This window comes from Sminthopsis crassicaudata, chromosome 4, assembly GCF_048593235.1.
Source record: "Sminthopsis crassicaudata isolate SCR6 chromosome 4, ASM4859323v1, whole genome shotgun sequence".
Lineage (NCBI taxonomy): Eukaryota > Metazoa > Chordata > Mammalia > Dasyuromorphia > Dasyuridae > Sminthopsis > Sminthopsis crassicaudata.
Window position 1 is genome coordinate 263,458,488 of NC_133620.1, and position 20,212 is coordinate 263,478,699.

The 20,212-nt window shown below is 34.6% G+C and overlaps 1 protein-coding gene across 1 annotated transcript in view; it reads left to right on the forward strand.

Annotated features, from left to right (window-relative positions):
- CILK1 (ciliogenesis associated kinase 1) overlaps positions 1–20,212 on the forward strand; it is an 85,073-nt gene that overhangs the window by 42,172 nt on the left and 22,689 nt on the right. The window contains exons 6-9 of the mRNA XM_074310647.1: positions 710–789; positions 14,091–14,223; positions 15,252–15,423; positions 19,752–19,919. Of these exons, the coding sequence (XP_074166748.1) occupies positions 710–789; positions 14,091–14,223; positions 15,252–15,423; positions 19,752–19,919 (553 nt within the window). The remainder of the gene's footprint in view (positions 1–709; positions 790–14,090; positions 14,224–15,251; positions 15,424–19,751; positions 19,920–20,212) is intronic.

The window sequence follows — 20,212 nt, forward strand, 5'->3', positions numbered from 1 at the left end:
TTCTTTTTTTTAAATTTTTCTTTGGCAACCCTATAACCTTTCTAATTCTTTTAATTAGTATCAAATTGTTTTGGTGACTACTGTTTAATTGTATAGTTTAAGATCTGTAACCTAAAAGTTACCCTGGAGATTTTTGATGTTTTGTTCTTCTAGATGGATTTTTATATAAAGTAATTCTTTTGTAAAGTTGTTTATATACTGTCATCATTTTTATTATCTTGGCATGGCCCAAACATAAGTAATTAATTTTTATTCAGATTATTTAAGTAATACTTTATTTCTTTAAAAGTTTTTATAGTTATATTCATGTTCAAAAGTATTATTTTGTAGATTTATTTTATATCCTGCTACTTCACTGAAGTTAATTAGTTCAATTAATTTTTAGTTGAATCTGAATTCTATAGATAAATCATCCTTCATCTGCATAAAGTGAAATATTTGTATTTTTCCTTTACTTATTTCTTAATTTTCTTATTCTTTTCTTATTGCTATAGCTAGTCTTTCTGGGCCTATAGCAAATAATAACAATGACAATGGATAACCTTGCTTTATCTCCAATAATATTAGAAAGACCTCTAGTGTTTCTTTATTCTATAACTTATTTTAACTCCTTCTTAATTATTGTTATTAGAACTCGGGAACAGAGAATATATTTTTATGTGTTAACTTAAAACTTATAACATGTTTTTTCTTTCTCTATCTAATACAGAAGCAAGTTGTTTCCAGAGTCTGCTATTAGGAATATCATGTACCAGATACTACAGGGACTTGCATTCATCCACAAACATGGTAAGTCATTTGAGACAATTATTCTTTTAACTTACAGTAAAGTGAATTATGTGACAACATATGTGGAAAGCATTGGTATAGGAGGGCTGAAGCATTGTTGATGGACTTCTGAGTTTGTCACCTTCCTGATTCCTGGATTTTTCAGCTCAATATTTGTCATGCCCCTATTTGCTAATTTATCTTATATCTGTGGCCTCTAGCATCAGTGTTGTTTTTCTACATCCAAGAGTTATTGCCAGTTGAAAGCTACATGGATTATTATTGGGGAAGCCATAGAACTCGTGGTTCTTTAGGCTCATGTGTATTATTTAGAGCACCAAGTCCTCTGATTTTGTACATTAAAATTATAATTCTTTTCATCTTTCATTTTAAAGTCAAAACTGTCAAAAAGAACCTTGTAACCAACTCACCCAACACATGATAAAAGAAGAATCCTTTTACAACAAATTTAACAAATGGTCATCCAGAATTTGCTTGAAGGGCTCAATTGAAAGGGCAATTCTTCTAGAGGTAACCCATTTCCCTTCTGGACTGCTTTGCCTATTGGGAAGTTTTTCAAGCTTAGAGTTGCCTCTTTGCATAGTAACAGTGCATCATATTAGCCATCACAAACATTTATTAAATGCCTATAATGTTCTAGGTGATGATGATACAAAGTCAAAATTGAAGCTGTCTCTGTTCTCAAGGTATTTTTATTCTCTCTAAGAAATCAACATATACATGTACAAAAATAGACAAATGCAAGATAATTTCATGGGAGGTGCCAACATGGTTCAGGTGATTCAGCAAAAACTTCAAGTAGAAAGTGATACTTGACCTGAACTTTGAAGAAAGCTAGAGATTCTAAGCAGTGGAGGTGAGGAAGAAATGCAATCCATATCCTATAATTCATATCCTATAATATGTTAGTCTCTCATTGTTCAGCTGATGGTTATCCATCTTGTTCTTTGTATCCTTTGCTGGCTTCAAGCACATGGAAAGTGTTTTTTCTGTATGAAATAAACAGAAAGCTCTTTATCTAGGTCCTGGTATATGGATGTCTTAGTTTGTCAGCCTCATCTGCAAAAAATGGATAAAACATATTCTGGTGTGTAGATGCTATGCTTGGAAACAGAATAGCTTAAATTCAAGTCCTGCCACTGAAACTAGATAGCTTTCTGACCTTGGGCAGTCTTTTAGTCAGTACAGTTTTTGGCAACTCTCATCAGTTTATTTACTAAGACACAAGATTGTTCACAATCTGCTCTATGGAGGGAGTTCCCCACAATGATAGTTCCCTATTCTGATAAAATCACAGATGGTTCATGTCTTTGTGTATTAGTAAAGATCACAAGAAAAAGCAATCTGCCAGTTGTTGTTTTTTCTAATATTGTGATTACATGAGAATTGCCAGGATGTTTTTTTTTTTTCAACTTTGTTTTTTCTTTTTTGATTTTGTGTTGTAATTATTTCCTCATTTTAAGAGTAACACCCACCCCTGCCCATCTTCAATGAGCCTTCCTTAGAAATTAAGAAAAATAGTTAAGCAAAACAATTTCAAACTCTGACAATATTCCCTACCTATAATCCTCCATCTCCCCTAATAAAAAGAAAGTGCAGTATTTCTTCATTTCTTTTCTAGAGAAAAAATTTGATCAATATAGTTAAACATTGTTTTACTAATTTTATTATTTTTTTTATTTATATCATGAAGCTTTTTTTCCTTAGTCCTGTTCATTTCAATTGAGTTGATACTGATAATAATAATAAATAATAGCCAGTGTTTATATAGATCCTACTATGTGCCAGGTACTGAACTAAATGATTTATCAATATTTACTCATTTTATCTCCTCAATAACCCTGATAGATATGCACTTTTATTATCCCCATTTTACTGTTGAGGAAACTGAGGCAAAAAGAGGTTAAGCAGCATTGCACAGCCTGTAAATGTCTTGAGGTTGGATTTAAACTTGTCTTCCTCACTCCACACCTGGAGCTCATCACAGAAGTTTATGTCTTCCCATATTTCTCTGAATTCCTCTTACCGTGGAGTACAATGGAGCATCACAGAATTGAATTGTATGTTATTCTATATTGGATTATTCCCCTTGCTGTCTAGGGGAAGACGGTGAGGGGAAAGGGAAGGAGAAAAGTTTGAAACACAAGGTTTTGAAAGGGTGAATGTTGAAAGCTATCTTTGCATGTATTTGGGGGGGGGGAAGCTATTATTAAAAAACAACAACAAAAAAAGAATTCAATGTTATTTCAAAAACAAGGACAGGGAAAGGAAGTCAATTTAAATAATATGGAACTTTTGCAATCATTCCAATTAAAGAATATGTATCCCTTGGATTGAGTATGAGATGGGAAATAAGACTTTGCTATTCCTGCATTAGTTTGCATTGCTATGTTCATTTAAGTGGATACATGTCTCTACCCCAAATGTTATTCTATAATCTCTTCCTCATCACATCTATAGATGGTCTATTCATTCTGCTTAAAGGCATAGTGCATATGAAAGGGACAGCCTTTCCTGACTTTCCTAACATTCCTGATCTACTACAAGACCCCTGCTGTGTTTTCTTTGAATTCTCTGGGCCTTCTCTTCGTGGTACAGCAGGGAGAAGTAGGTATGTGATTGTGTGACCAAAATATATGCTAGGAAACAAATTTAGTAAAGATGTCTATTGATTGGGGAACAGCTCAACCAATTGTGATATATGAATTTAGTAGAATATTCCTGTGCTGTAAGAAATAATGAAAATGATGGATTCAGGAGAAGCCTATGGAGTCTTAAATGACTTGATGCTGAATGGAGTAGGCAGAATCAGGAGAATAACAAAATAAACATTGTTTTACTTAATGTTATTGTTATTTTCATTTATATTATTGTATCCCCTTAGTCTTACTAATTTCAATCTGAGTCAGTTGATACAACTGATTTATTGTTTATATAGTTTATATAGATCCTACTGTGTTTCAGGCACTGTGATAAATGTTTTATCAATATTAATTCATTTGATCTTCCCAGTAATTCTGGTAGGTAAATTTAAAAAATAATAGCAACAATGAAACTGAATACTACAAATTGTAATGACCAACTGTGGCCCCAAAGAAAGGATATGGGAAGATATCCTTCTTTACTTTTATTTGCAGAGATTGTGGACCATGAATGTGGAACAGTGTTCATGAAATTAGGCTTTTTTGATATGTTAATTATATTTTCTGAATTTTTTCCCCCTTTATTATAAAGAATGCTCCCTGGGGGGGAATGAGAAGAAGGATATAGTGGGAAATATAGGTGATGTAAAAATAAAAGATATCAGTAGCCATTTTCAAAAAAATAAGTCTCTCTACACACACACACACACACACACACATACACACACATACACACATATACACACACACATACAAGCAGATGGATCTAATATGGTTACTATGGAAACTATTGGATGCAAATTTTATTTATCATGACACTCAGATAAAACGTTTAACATGAAATAGGCAGGAACCAAAGCTTCTCCTCGCAGATTTCTAGTGACCCTCAGGGCACTTATCTAATCGCCTCATTTAATAAATGAGGAAACTGAGGCCCCAGCAGATAAAATGATTCGCCTGTAGGTAACAAGTAGCAGACTCCAAATATACTGTCCTTTGCACTGTTCCACTCTGTTGTTAACAGAAGAAAACAAAAACTAGTAGACACAGGAAAACGAATTGTTATGGAGAAAAATACTCATGAGGGCTAAACTACATTCAGTTTTGGGTTTTTTGGGGGGCTGTTCCCCAATCCATGTACACCAATTTTGTTTCCCAAGATGTTTTTTCCTTTCTTGTTGCTGTTGTTCTAAAGCATGTGGCAAATACTAATGGATCCAAGTAGGAATGAGATACTCCTAATTGGAGTCCTCTTTGGATTTAGGATTTAAGCACTAATTGTGACCTAGAACCAATAGAAACTTGTTTGAACCAAGGCAGACATGGTCTTGGAGGAACTTTATGCAATACATGAAGGGAGTAGGTACAAGCCCCAGGGACACTCAATTATGGGTGATCTGAATCCTCACCAAGGACTTGGATTTGATGAGAGTACCTATGAATTCTAATGAAGGTACTAATAAAATAGTGATAATACCTGTCATTTATATAGCATTTTAAACCTCACATTTGTAGGCACTGCAAATTAGAGTATCTGATCCTTTATAGGGAAGAACCATTTTTTATATTTTTCATTCATTTTTAGTAGTGTTCAACTCTTTATGATTCATTAGGGGTTTTCTCATCAAAAGATACTGGAATGGTTTGCCACTTCCTTCTCCAGTTCATTTCATAGATGAGGAAACTAAGGCAAATAGGGCTAAGTGACTTACCTGGAGTTACATAGTTTGGTAGTATCTAAGGCAGAGTTGAACTCAGAAAGATGAGTCTTTCTGATTCTAGACCTAGCACTCTATCCACTGAGTCACCTACCTATCCAGTACCATTTTTACAGCTGAAGAAACAGAGAAAAATTAAGTGATTTTGTCCACAGTCATACAGCAAGTAAGTATATAAGGCAAAATTTGAATTCATGTCTCTCCTGATTTAAAGTTGGATGCTCTTGCCTGCCATATCACCTAGCTGCCTCTATATGAACTTTGCATGTTGCTGTGGACTCTTTGAAAGAATAGAAGATACTGGGGAAAGTGTTGAGAAGGGAGGACAATTTGCTGCTTCACTGAGTGAAATGTCTAAGATTTTGTTAAATCCCTGAGAAAGTGTCCAGAATTAAGCTCACAGCCCAGTATGGACAAAAGCACCCTGCTATAATTTGGGTAGCTATAAATTTAACTAGAGGAAGATCATAGTAGATTGTTCTAGTGGCATTGTTTTGGGTCAGATGTGAAATTCCCTATACAGAAAATAAATAAAAGGTTAATTTGATTTACCTACATGTCCCATTAATGAGAATGTTTTCTAGTACTGATGATGTTCTTAATTAGCTGTGGATTTCTTGCTTTATTCTTGGTTACCCCATTAACACTATATTTGGATGATTGATTTGTAACCAATTCATGCTTTTAGACTATTTGCTTGGACTTGGCATTTTGAAAAGGAGAAAAGAGACAAGGGGACCCAAAGAACTAGATCTGAGAAATTAAACAGATAAGAGCCAGTTGGACTCACCTGTAATGTCTATCAGCAATCATATGTTTTGAAGCACAAATGGCAGATGAAAAGTTACATTTGATTCCTGCACTTGGAAGAATCTAGGGGCCAAGAAACAGTTAGAGATGGAGCCTATATATGGAGGAACAAACCCACTTCTTGCTCTTCACTTACACTTTCAGTTCCATAGATACTGCAGGTCTGGGCAAAGTGCCTCAACCCTCTAGAGACTGTGTGTTTTCCCACTTGTAAGGGAATTTTTTTGTTTATTTGTTTTGCTTCTTTTTTTTTTAAATAGTATTTTTTCCCAATTGCATGCAAAGATAGCTTTTAATATTTTGTGGGGTAAGTTTATGAATTGCAAATTTTCCTTTTTCCCTTCCTCTCCTTCCCCCTTGCCAAGATTACAATCTGATATAGATTATACATGTATAATCATGTGAAACATATTTCCACATTAGTCATGTTATAAAAGAAGAAATAGAACAAAAGGGAAAAAAACTGAAAAACAAAAGTGAAAATTGTGTGCCTTGATCTCCATTCAGATTCTTATTTTTCATCATGAGTCTTTTGGAATTGTCTTGGATAATTGTGTATTATTGCTAAAAGTTAAGTCACTCATAATTGATCACACAATGTTGATATGATTATGTACAATGTTCAAGGAGGTATTATACATTTAGAAAACTCTCCCTAGGAGGTAGAAGCCTATCAGAGAAGGAAGGAAAATTATCTTGACTTTTTAAGAGCATAAATGTAAACATTTTATATTTTTAACTTTTAGTTAGCTAAATAAATCCTCTCTTGTATTGTAAATGTTACTAATCCGACAGCTTTCAAGAAATATCAGGATCTTTTTGTAGCAAAGATCTTTATAGTCCAAGATAAAAATGGGCAAAGAAAGCCAAATACTATTTTTCCTGAGGGAAATCAACTGTAGTGGTATGTTCCAAGGAGATATAAGCGCCTACGACGATGGCACCTAGTTCTGATTCGTGTAAACAAGAGTTTTTTTTTTTTTTTTCTGGCCATAGGTTACTTGCAAAAAACTGTTCCTGATCTAGTATCTAGTAGAAAGACAGGGAATGGGTGCATTTGGAGCTTTTTGATTTGTTTTAAGAGTTTAGAATAACAAACTAGTTCCAATTGTTCAGTAATGAAGAGAGCCATCTATACCCATAGAGAGGACTATGGGAACTGAGTGTGGATCACAACATAGCATTTTCAGTCTTTCTGTTGACATTTGCTTGCATTTTTGTTTTCCTTCTCAGTGTTGTTTTTCTTTCTAGATCCGATTTTTTCTTGTGCAGCAAGATAACTGTTAGATTTAACATATATTTTAATATATTTAACATGTATTGGACTACCTGCTGTCTGGGTGGGGGGATAGGGGGAAGAAGGGCAAAATTTGGAACAGGTTTTGCAAGGGTCAATGTTGAAAAAATTACCTATGCATATGTTTTGTAAATAAAAACCAATAAAAAAGACTAAAAAAAAGAGTTTAGAATAAGAAGATTAGGAATGGGAAGACATGAACAAGGTATAGAAACTCTTTCAGAGGAATTTAAAAGGAAAGCCAGCTGATAGAGAGGAAAGGACACTGAATTTGTATTCAGAAAGCATGGGCAAAAATTCTCAGCTCTGCCACTGATTTCCTATGTGACCTCATCATATAATCTTTCTAGACCTCAGTTTTCTCAATTTTAATGTGAAAGATTTGGGTTAAATGTCTTCTGACATCCTATCCAGCTCCAAATCTTCAGACCAGAAACATCTACCAGTAGAAATGTCTACATGGAGTTACTCAAAGTAATAGATGCTTAGTAGGTATGTTTACATTAATTTCAATTTATTATTCATTTGTAAATTTTACTAATAACGTTTGTTTTTTGCAAAAGTAATTTCTAAATATGTCCTTCCCACTAACCATTAAAACTTTATTTCTAACAAACCAAAACCTACTGACAAAAATGACATTTAACATCAAATAACAATATATAAAAAAATTCACATCTGTAGAAAGGCAATGACATAATAATAAAAATGAGAATGATGATGATAATGTTAGCTAGCATATATATTTATATAGAACTTACTATGTACCAGGTACTGTCTAGGTGATTTCCAAATATTATCACATTTGATCTTCACATTTTGTGAAATAAATACTATTATTATTATTCTCATTTTACAGATGAGGAAACTGAGGCAAAGCGTGTTTTAAGTTTGCATTGGGTCACATAGCCAGTAAGTGTCTGAAGAGACTGAGGTCTACAAAAATGAAATGATTTGCTGGGCTAGCAAGTGTCAGAAGTGGGATTTGAACTTTGGTCCTGTGACTCTATTCACTCTACAATATTATCAATGGGCATAGCAGTTAATAAGTAGGAGAGCTTAGATCTGAATTCAGATCTGATTCTAAATTCAGGTCTCTTTTCTCCACTTCCTCAGATGTATGCAATTTGATAATAATTCTTATCCCTTATTGTTATGTTAAAACTTGGTGGAAAAATCAAGACCAGAACAGCTTACAGAGTGATGCTCTCCTGGGTCCTATGCTTCCTTGTTACCTCTTCCTCAGTGTGAGAAAGTACACCCTGCCCCGGGTGAATAAGACTCCTTAGAGAGAGCAGAACTGTTCTACAGTCAGTTGCCATAGCTGTAAGTTCATGTCACTAATGTGTTTTTTTCCCCACTGGAATGAAAACACAGCCTTACTTTAAGGCCACTGAAAAATGTCAGAGCACGTGTTTGTTGCTAGCATTAAATATGCAAATTGTACCACATGACCACAACCTGATGGCTCATATTGAGCCCTGAAGGTGCTCATGAATTTAGGGGATACTGTTTTTTATACTCTATTGGAAGTAAGCTCCCATGCAGCCCTAACTTGTTGGATGACCTTGAGGAAGACATGTAGAGAAGCAGTGGAATCACAGGATTTAGATTTAGATCCTGGCTCTGCCACTGGACTTTTTTAAACTTCAGCTTCTTCCATTTATAAAATGATGGATTGAATTATTATTTATCAATTGTTTTCCAACTCTCTGGCTCTCCATGACCCCATTTGGGCTTTCCTTGGCAAAGACACTGGAATAGTTTGCCATTTCCTTCCCCAGTTCATTTTTCAAATGAGGAACTGAGGCAGAGTTAAGTGACTTGCTCAGTCCTTCCTGATTAAGTAATTTTTAAGACTTCTAATCTCTCTTCTTTCCCTAAGTCTTCTCTGTGCTTTAATTCCTTTCCATTTATGTTGGGAATAATATCTGCATCCTTCTTTCTTCTCAATGATGTTGTGGGTGTGAATTGAGTGATATAATTGTGAAAATGCATCTCCATAATAAGGGGCAAAGCATATGGAAAAAAGATGTTGGTATTTCTATTTACAGGAAATACTGTAAATACAGAAAATTTACTGTAAATAGAAATAACAACATCTCTTTTCCATAAGGTTTGCAGTGGATATCTTTTGCTACCAGCACCTTCCATCTGATGTGGCATTGTGAGGGAGGGGTGGGAGAGCCTGCTCTTTCAGTTGGCATTTTGCTTGCCTGGTCATAAATAGAATAACTACATGTATTAACTTCCTGCCAGGATAATAGGGCATATTCTTCCTTTTTTCAGCATCCTGAAATATAAAATTATTGTCAGTCAACATTTCTTAGATAATGGGAACCTTTTAGAGTAGGAAGACTTTTCACTTTGTTATTTAGTAGTAGCTAATAGCAAGTGATGAGGGTGACTTTTCCTGAATTTGATGCTCCTAAGATGCAAGCAGGTGTATGATTCAGTGGTAGCCTTTGAATGAGAGATAGCATTGTGTAAGGGTGTGTGGGGTATTCCAGAAGGAGTAGTGCCTTTGGTGTAAGCCCTTTTCAGGGCTTCTCATCTGCTTTTGATATCTACCTAGCACTCAACTCTCACCTGAGCTGTAGTGTGAAATGGCAAGACTCTACTGACAAATCACTTAACTTCCTGGTTGTTGTTGTTGTTGTTGTTTTCAGTTGTTTGACTCTTCATGACCCTAGTTGGAGTTTTCTTGGCAAAGATACTGGCATGGTTTGCCATTTCCTTCTCCAATTCATTTTAAAGATGAGGAAACTGAGGAAAAGAGGGTGAAGTGACTTGTTCAAGGTCTCATATCTAATAACTGTCTGAGGACAAATTTGAGCTCAGGAAGATGAATTGTCCTGACTCTTTCTGTTCATAGTGTCCTTAACTTCCTAAACAATTTTATTCATTGCGACATTTAGCTGCCTTATTTTATGGATTTATAACTGAAGAGGGGTTAAATAATTTGCCCAAAGATCATAAAATATAGTGTCAGTCATAGTGATGATAAATGAGGTCATGTTGCCATGTCCTTTCTCATAACAACTCTGGCATGAGGGCTTGCCCAACCCTTTTCAGGGCAGTTTATCCACTTTTGGTGTTCACCTGTTACTCAACTCCTACCTGTGTCTCCAAGAATCAATAGCATACACAGTGGCCACACCTCAGTAAAACCATTTCAGTAGATGGACTAAATCAGGTTGAGGGTAACTAAAAGACCTCAGATCATGCAGTGACTGCTCAAACCGTGCTTGTGAAGACTTCCTTCGGTAAAATGGGCAGATGAGAACAATTTGTTCCAATGGTCTGCTTCCAAGGCTGCTGAAGCTCAAACTTATAGTATGGTCAGACACTGAAGATGCCAAGGTCATCCACTATATCCTTGGTCATTGCCAATAGACTTGACTTTTGTCTTGCCATTGACTTGGATTACTCAGGAAGAAAAGAGAGGCTGACAACTTTGTACAGCTCTTTCTTATTTAAGTCCAATAAACGTACTAGTCAAGACATTACCCTGTGATGTGGAGTAGAAAGTCCTAGATTTCAAGTCAGGTCAATCAAAACTTGCCTCAGATGTTTAATATCTGGGCAAATTGTTTAATATTCCCATGCCTTGCTTTTCTTGTCTTTCTGATGAATTTAGTGGTCTACCTCTAAGGTCCTTTAGAGCTCCAGATGTGTGATTTGGATCCACAATACATGTCATTATTAATAAAGGAAATCAATCTATGTTGCATCTATGTTGCACTTAAGACCATTAACACATGAACAATTTGGCAATTCTGTCTTACAGGAAATGAGGCTGAGGGAGAGATCTTGGATCCAGTGGCTGCTCTTGAAAATTTATAAGCATGGGGGAGTGGTGGACAAAAACACACACACTGTTGTATAATAGAAAGAATACTGGACAGAAGCCCAGATTTCTAGTTTGCCTCTTTCTACTTGCTGTGTGATTTCAGGTTAATCACTTGGTGTCTTTGAATCTTAACTTCTTCATTTGTAAAATAGATATATAATCCTTAGCTCAACCTGCATCATTAGTTTATTGGAAAAAGTAAGGTAGTGTATACAAAACAAAACAAAACAAAATAAAAAAACACCATTCAAATGTAAAGTATTTATCTTTAGTAGTAGCAATAGTCATCATCATTTATGTCACAAACCATGTATTGTTCCTATTAGAAGGAGTTATTTACTTTAATGAAAATTATTTACTTTAAAGGAAGCTGGGGTCCACAGAAGGTAAATGATACAAAGCAGACTAGAAATCAGGGCTTCCGAATCCTCTGCATTTCCCTTTGTCTATACATGGTAGTATCTTTCTAAAATTATGATTACTATTTTCACCATAATTATTCTAATTAAACCATATTTATAATTTCATTAGTAAAGTTATCTCTTCTACATCATAGGGGTTAGGGGTGCAATGCCCCTGCAATCTGGAAAATCCATGTAAAAACTTTTGGCCGTCTCTTCATACCAGAGAAGAAGCCTGAATTTTTTTCTTTTATGAGCATACCTTATTGTAAAATTTGGGTTAAATATTTGGTCATAGGTTCTTTGTCTTTTGCTGGTCTTCATGTGTCATCTGCAGCTTTAGCAAAAGTCCTTTCACATCCTCATTTAATTTCTTATACTGACTCACAATATACTGAAATCTCAATTGGGAAAGTTGCCAATGTGGAAGGGGTATCTGAATAAGGAATTCCTAGTGAGATCAGCTTCTCCTTTGCAACTTAATCTTAAAGAGCTAGTTGTTTGAGGATGAAGAGGTTGAATTTCTTTTCCAGGGTCATGTAACTGGTATCAGAGGCTCAACTTGAACCTACTTCTTCCTGACATTGAAGCTGGATTTCTAGCCATTTTACCACAATGATTCATTATCATTATTATTAATTACTGGCTTTTAGGAATTGGTATAACATTGAGACCAAATATATAATCAACATATGTCTGTTTCAGCTATAAGTCTATTACATATAAGTTACTTTTATGTAATTTTTACTTTTTTTCCCCTACCCTAATGTGTGATTGAATTGAATTCTGAGGAGGAAAAAAATGTTTATGCAGAAATTTGTGAGAATCCAGAGTCCTCATTCTAGCCAACGAAGAATCTCATTTTGGAATAGGGTTGGAAGATGGTCTTGAAGGAAGAGGAGAGATCTTGACAAATGAGAGATGAGTAGTGTCTCACAATAGATAATCGAGGAGGGTGATCTATAGTGAGATCCTATTGCAGGAGTTCTGGTTAATTTAATGTGAGTTAACTAGCTGGAACTAGATTAGCATCAGTAGTTGCTGAGCCTAGAACTTCTGAATCTAAGTTCAATGCATTTTTCACTATGTCATACTACCTATTAAATAAGACTATCTATAATTTCCTTTTCAAAATATCAGTCATTAAACATTTATTAATCTCCTACTATGTACTAGGCAATGTGGTAAGACAGTGGTGCTTAAAGGTGCAACAAGAAAACATCTTTGAGTTCTAGACCTCCAAGGTTACCTTCTGTATGTTTTGTTAGTGGTTTGTATATGATTACATATGTGTATGCTATCTCTCCCATTAGGGTGTAAGCTAAATAGAGACTGTTTTGCTTTGTCTTTGTAAAAAAAAAAAAAAAATACCTGATACACAGTACGTGCTTAATAAATGATTGCTTTTTCTTTCTTTTTTTAGTTTTTTTTTTCTTTTTATTTAGAACTTAAATACAAAATAGGACAAAAATATGCACAGAGAACTTGAGAGGATTCCAAATATAAAACAATAAATTTTCAAGAAGGTGTATCTAATAAATATTATACATTGTATTCAGAAATGTCCATCTTTTCTTTGCCTTCTTGTAGGGTTTTTTTTCCTCTGCTGTGCCCTTTTTACTTTATTCTTTTTCCTCCTTTTCCTCTTCCCCACCTCCTCCAAGAAGGCTACAGTTAAACACAGATATATTTTTAATAAATGATTGTTGATTGAATGCTTGTCTAAAAGAATTAGAAATTATATAATCACAATAATGATAAGAGTTCACATTTATATAGGACTACTATTATTATTTTCCCATTTTATAGATGAACGTTAAAGCTGTCAAGTGGCTTGCCCTGGGTTATACTATTAATAGGTAGCTGAGCTGCAGTTGTAAACTATGATTTTCCTGTTGCTTAGTCCATCAATCATTCCACTTGTCCATCCTGTTTTTCAGTATGGTTCAGAACAGAGGAGTAAAAGCCTAGGGGAGTCCCTTCAGCAGTTTAAACAAATCAAGAATTGTTCTCTAACCTCATAATTTTACACATTCTTTAGCTAATTCCAAAAGAGAAGTGGACAATAAGGCCTTCAAGGACATCACATGAAACAGGGTTATTCTGAAGGACAAAGGATCTAGGGACAATTATACTAATTGTTAGAACATATGTCTTTCATATCCTTGGTAGGCGTTGATAACTTTCATTTAGTTGTGTTGGTAACGAACCAGCCACTTTTTCATACTGAAACTAACTCCTCCATATCAGAGTTATTTTTCTTGGCGGTGTGTATAAAAGGCCATTCATAAATATTACCCAACCTAATACTGTCTGAATTTGGTCAGTGTAATAGGAAAAGGCTTACCACTTCAGAGTGTCAAAAAATGAAATCACCAAAGGAAAGTGTTGAGAACAGAATCCCAGGGAATTTGTGTGTGTGTGTGTGTGTGTGTGTGTGTGTGTGTGTGTGTGTGTATAAAATGTGTGTGCACATGTATACATATACACAGCAGCATAAATGTAACATTATGTGGAAGTTACACAGACATGAAATCCTAATATAGATTGCACATAGCTTATGTTTTATTCTTTTTGTAGGTTTCTTCCATAGAGACTTAAAACCTGAAAACCTCCTTTGCATGGGACCAGAACTTGTGAAAATAGCTGACTTTGGATTAGCCAGAGAAATTCGATCGAGGCCACCTTATACAGACTATGTGTCTACAAGATGGTGAATACTGTTTGTTCTCTCTCAAATACATAAAATGATATTTCTTTAAATGAAGAACCATCACTGTAAGGATGACATTAAAGTTATTATGCTATAGTAACATTACCATTTTATTAAGAGAAATACTTTGGATAGATATTATTACATTATATAGAATACATGTACATTTTCTGTGAAAGGCATTTTTCCTAATTTATTCATATGTATAAAAAATATTTTATTGATAAAAAAAGCATTTTTGCCTGAAGGCACTTGAGTTGCAGAGATATTTGTGTAGAATGAGTATGCTTTGTAGACTTGTCTGAAATAAATACAAAGAAATTTTGAGGAATTATTCATAGCTTAAGGTATCAATGTAACCCATAGCCCATTACTTCCCCAAGACCCTGGGCTCACATCTAAGTTTTATGAGCCATGAAGATCAGCTTCTCTTTTTGGAAGAGTAATTCCTTTGGAATTATTCGTAACCTATAGAAGGACTCAGCATAGTAAATACATGTTGTGTATAGAACTACCTTTTTCACACCATGGACATTCAGAAGATGCAAAGGGCTCATAGGATCTCATAAACAGATACAGATACATATATATATATATATTTATAGCATTGAAGTAGAAGAAAACTGAATGTGGAATTTTTGTTGAAGCAACTCTTTCTAGACATTCTAGGAAGTCCCATTTTCCCATAGTGCCCTACATTGTTCCCCAAAGACTCATAGTATCATTCTATGTTTTATATAGAACCTCATAAGAAAAACTTCTTTCCATAGTGTTGACTCTAATATGCAAATGCTGATACTTATGAACTATATCTCATATGATATAATACATGTGGCCTAGTGGATTAAGATATTGTACTTTTTCACTAATTCATCTCTACTTATAAACTGTGACAGGTCTATATTTCATATTTAGCTAAACAAAAAAATAAAATTAATAAATTTTGTCAGTGGCATTAATTACATTATTTAAAATTTAAATTTAAATTAAGGAAAGTAACAAATAGCAATTCACTTTTGTTTCCCTAGGTATCGGGCTCCAGAAGTTCTCCTGAGATCTACCAACTACAGTTCTCCTATTGATGTCTGGGCAGTGGGATGCATCATGGCAGAAGTTTACACACTACGGCCCCTCTTCCCAGGTGCCAGTGAAATTGATACAATATTCAAAATTTGCCAAGTACTGGGAACACCAAAAAAGGTAATAAGGTGGGATCTAGGTCCACAGGTCAAAGATTTCCTTGAGCCTCACCTCCTTAACTTTCTGCATCATTAGCAATGTTGCCCTTCCCATTCTTTTTTTTTTTCTCCTTTATTTCCTCCTCCCTTTACTTCTGTATCTCTAACCTGTTCCTCTTTCCATTTCTCTGACCATTTTCCTGTCTCTTTTACTTACTTGTCTTCCTCTGTTGCCCTTTACTTATGGGTGTCCCCTGAGCTTCAGTCTTTAGCCAACAAATAGCTTATTCCTTGTTAGAGCTGTCATTTTAACTTTCTCCTTTCTGCAAGTGACTCCCATGCTATTTGACTGATTTCTCTTCCATAGCACCATTTATTGCATATTTCACATTAATATCCTGTCATCACTTCTGGTTTAAGAAATTTAGACTAAGCTTCATCTTAGTAGCTAAACCTGGTCATCTTCCCAATTTCTTTTCATCCAACACAGAAATTGTACCATTTTCTCCCCTTTATTCAACCTTCTACTACAGGAGTCAAATATAACTTCTTTTTTTTTTTTTTTTTTTTTTTTTGTTTAAACTCCATATTTAATAAGTCATCAGGTCTTATGAGTCCTAATTTTATAATGTTTCCAGAAAGCATCATTTCTTTTCTATAACTATTTCCATCCTAGTTCATCCAGGTTTTCATTATTTTGCCATAATTATCACAATAATGTCCTAATGTATCTTTCTGAATTTAGGTAGTCAGATAGCACAATGGATAGAATACTGGACCTAAAATCAGGAAGATTTGAGTTCAGATCTGGCCTCAGACACTTCTTAGTTATGTGATCCAAATATGCAAATGTGATTCAAAAATGTAAATCATTTTTAACCTGCCTACCTCAGTTTCCTTAACTGTAAAATGAGTATAATATAATTATAGCACTTAGCTCCTAGGATTGTAATGAGACTCAAACAAAATAATAAGAGTAAAGCATTTAGCACAGTGTTTGGCATATAGTAGGTATGTAATAAATGCTTGTTTTGTTTCCCTTACCTTTTCCATTTAATCTCTTCCCTCTAGTCCATTCTGAATAAAACCTACCTTTTTTCTGTCCATCTGAATCCTTTGAATCTTTTAAGACACAATTAAAGTCCCATATTCTTCATGAAGCCTTCCTTCATAACTGACTTATTTTTATTTCTCTTTCTTTCTAACTCTCATAGTCCTTATTTTCTGTAAAACATTTTTGATCCTTCAGGTTACTGTTTTATAATAACTCTAATAATTTTATTTCAGATTGATATTTAATTTTTTTGTTGTTATTTTTCATGTGTGTGCATGTGTGTGTGTGTGTGTGTGCATGCATGTGAGCTTCACCTTCTAACTACAGTATAAAGTCATTAACTAGGAAATTCTGTGTTTTTCTTCTTGCTATCACCCCATTCCCACAAGTATCTAACTCTGTTCTCTGCCCAAAGTAGTATTTGCTATATAAATGAATGAGAGCAAATGAACAATTACTATGTATTCTCAAGTTCTATGACTTTCATATTGTTGCCTATACCTGACATTGTCAAGAGTAAGATATGCCTACCAATGGACTAAAAAGATTCAGAAAGTCTCTCTGCCCTGGGGAGTTGGGACCTAGGAAACTTTTATCTGCATCTGGGCAATGGAGAAACTCTCTGGATTCTTCTCAAGTAGAAGCTACAGTCAATCATATAAAATCTATTTTATTCTAAATAGATTCTAAATAAATTCTAAATTTCTAGCTTGTTCTGGTAGTGGTCTATTCATTCCATGCTACTTCTGGTCTTCTGTTTTCTGCTCCCTGGTTGGTTAACACAAATTGGGAGGAAGGAGAAGAGCCTCAGTCCATAAATGTAAATTTCCCATTCCCAACACAGCCCCCAGAATTGGTGATAGAGTCATCAATTTTGTATTAAATTCAGGGTGTCCAGCAGAATGTCCAGCATTCATATTTAGGTTACTGAACCAACTTTAAAAGCAAGCAAACAAACAGCCTATCTGTTTACAGATAGTAGAGATAACAGTGAGGTGTCAGTAGATATAAAATAGCAATTTGTTAATAGGAGCTCTCAGAAAATACAGAAGAAGAGGAAGTAGGACAGGCAATTGTGAACTAGAGAGCAATGGAGGATTGTAGAATATCTTTGTCGCTTGTGTATATTCTCATTCAGATTATTTAGTCATTGTTTGCAAGGAATAATACCATGGAACCATGGTCCTTTAAATGGTTTTTGTCATGTTGCAAGGCAGATTATATCTTCAATACATATTAGCTATATTCAATAAAGTTCTGATACTATTCTCTAGATCCTCCAATTTTACCTTGTATTTGTGTGGGGCTAGGTTTAGAGTCAAAGGAGTCAAAAGATCCAAATTCAAATCTCAGCGTTTTCACTTAACTACTTGTGTAATCTTGGGCAAATCATTTAATTTCCAGAGAGTATTTAGACAAAAAATTCTTTTTATTTTCTTTTAAAATTTTCCATAATTTTTTTATTTTTCCAAATACATGTAAAGATAGTTTTCAACATTCATTTTTGGTAAGACTTTAAATTCAAATTTTTTTCCCTTCCTCCCTTACCTCATCCCTCTCTAAGACAGCAAGTAATGTTTTATAGGTTAGATATGTACAATTCTTCTAAACATATTTCCATATATGTCACAATGTGCAAGAAAAATCAGATCAAAAGGGAAAAAATCATGAGAAAGAAAAAAGCAAATAAACCAACATAAGAAGGTGAAAATACTTTTCTTTGATCCATTGTTTTCTCTTTGGATGTGGATGGTGTTTTCCATCCCAAATCTACTGGAATTTAAACAAAAGCTTCTTAAACTGTGTGGATCATGACTTCATATGGGGTTGTGTAACTGAATGTGGGGGTCATGAAATTATGATTTATTATTAGTAAATATTTGATGTATACTTATATTATATATTTATATACCTAGGGTCAGGTAAAAGTTTTTCTGGCAAAAAGGGTTTGTGACTGGAAAAAGTTTAAGAAGCCCTGATTTAGAACAGATGGTTCTTAGGGGCTCTTCCACATAGCCATCCCCTAACCAGTGATCTGTATAATGTTATAGTCTCCCATTATAAAATGTAGTATCTTATGAGCAGAGATTGTTTTCTGAATTTCCAGGCTCCTAACACAATGCCTTGTACTCATTAGGCACTTAATAAATGCTTATTGAACTTAATAGAATAGGTATTTAAGTTGAATTGAATTATATTGCTACAGCTCGAGTAGGCTTTAAGATTGGTGCTTGTCCAATTCTATTGGTTATAATCATTCAAGAGACATTGATTAAGCACATGTTATATGCCAGGGCACTCCGCTAATTGGTGGGGATTTTACCAATAAAGTGCAATAGTACATGTTTTTAGGAAGTTTATATTCTTTCCAGTTTGTTCAGTTGTTTCAATTCTATTTGACTCTGTGTACCCAATTTTTTTTTGGGGGGGGGGCAAAGATACTGAAGTGGTTTTCCATTTCCTTCTCCAACTCCTTTTATAGATAAAGATTTATAGAGGTTAAGTGACCTGTCCAGGGTCACACAGCTAGTGTCTACAGGACACATTTGAATTCATGAAGTCTTCCTGACTTCTGGTATAGCACACTATGCACTATGGCACCACCTAATTCCCCATTTTTTCCAGAGAGTTTCTTAAAGAGTTTCTGTCATATAACAACTATGTTCAAACAAAAATAATTAGAGAAATGATTATAGAACTAGACTTGGAGGTGACTTTGGAGACCACTTAATCCAAACCTTTCCCTTACAGAATTAGAAATTGAGATTCAGGGAAGCTGAAGTTGCATAGAGAGCAGATGTCAAAAGTGAGACTTGAAGCTGAGCCTACAACTGGAGAATCAGTGTTCTTCCTACTAGACACACTGCTTCCATTATCAAATGAGATAACATATCTTAAGTACCTAACAAACCTTAAAGTATTAGTAAAATGCTAGCTTTTATTATTAATTTTTAGGAGCTATCTTCTTTGAGAAAGAAATGAAAAGTTAATATTGTCTTTTATAATCTTATCAACCATAAGTCCTTGTCTTGTTCTTAGGGATTATCTATCAAGGTAACTTCTACCTAAAATTGTGGGCATACATAGAATGTGTGATGCTTTGGGACATTGCTTTGCAATAAGTAATATTTTTATTTCATATTGATATTTAATTTCTCTCTCTCTCTCTCTCTCTCTCTCTCTCTCTCTCTCTCTCTCTCTCTCTCTCTCTCTCTCTCTCTCTCTCTCTCTCTCTCTCTCTCTCTCTCTCTCTTCCCTTGATCATCAGCTAAGCAAGATTTTTTTTTTCTTTTTAGAATGACTGGCCTGAAGGATTCCAACTTTCTAATTCTATGAACTTCCGCTGGCCTCAGTGCATCCCTAACAATTTAAAGACCCTGATTCCAAATGCCAGCAGTGAGGCAATTCAGCTCATGAGAGACATGTTGCAGTGGGATCCCAAAAAGCGACCAACAGCTAGTCAGGTTTTTCTTCATATTTCATTACTCAATACTTTTCTTATAACATATTTCATCATTGATGTCGAAAGTTTTTCTTGGTTTTTTATGATTTTTTTTTTTTTTTGTCCAGACCTATAATTTCATTAACATCAACATTTCTGGGAGTAGGGTGGAAAAAGACCTCTTTTCTCTCATATAGAAACTATTTCCATTAATTGAAATTGTGATTGACTTGTAAGTCTTTGAGATTGGAACACCAAAGAGTTAAGTAGATTGACTAATGCTTACCGAGCTATTTTATGGCATAATCTGAACTT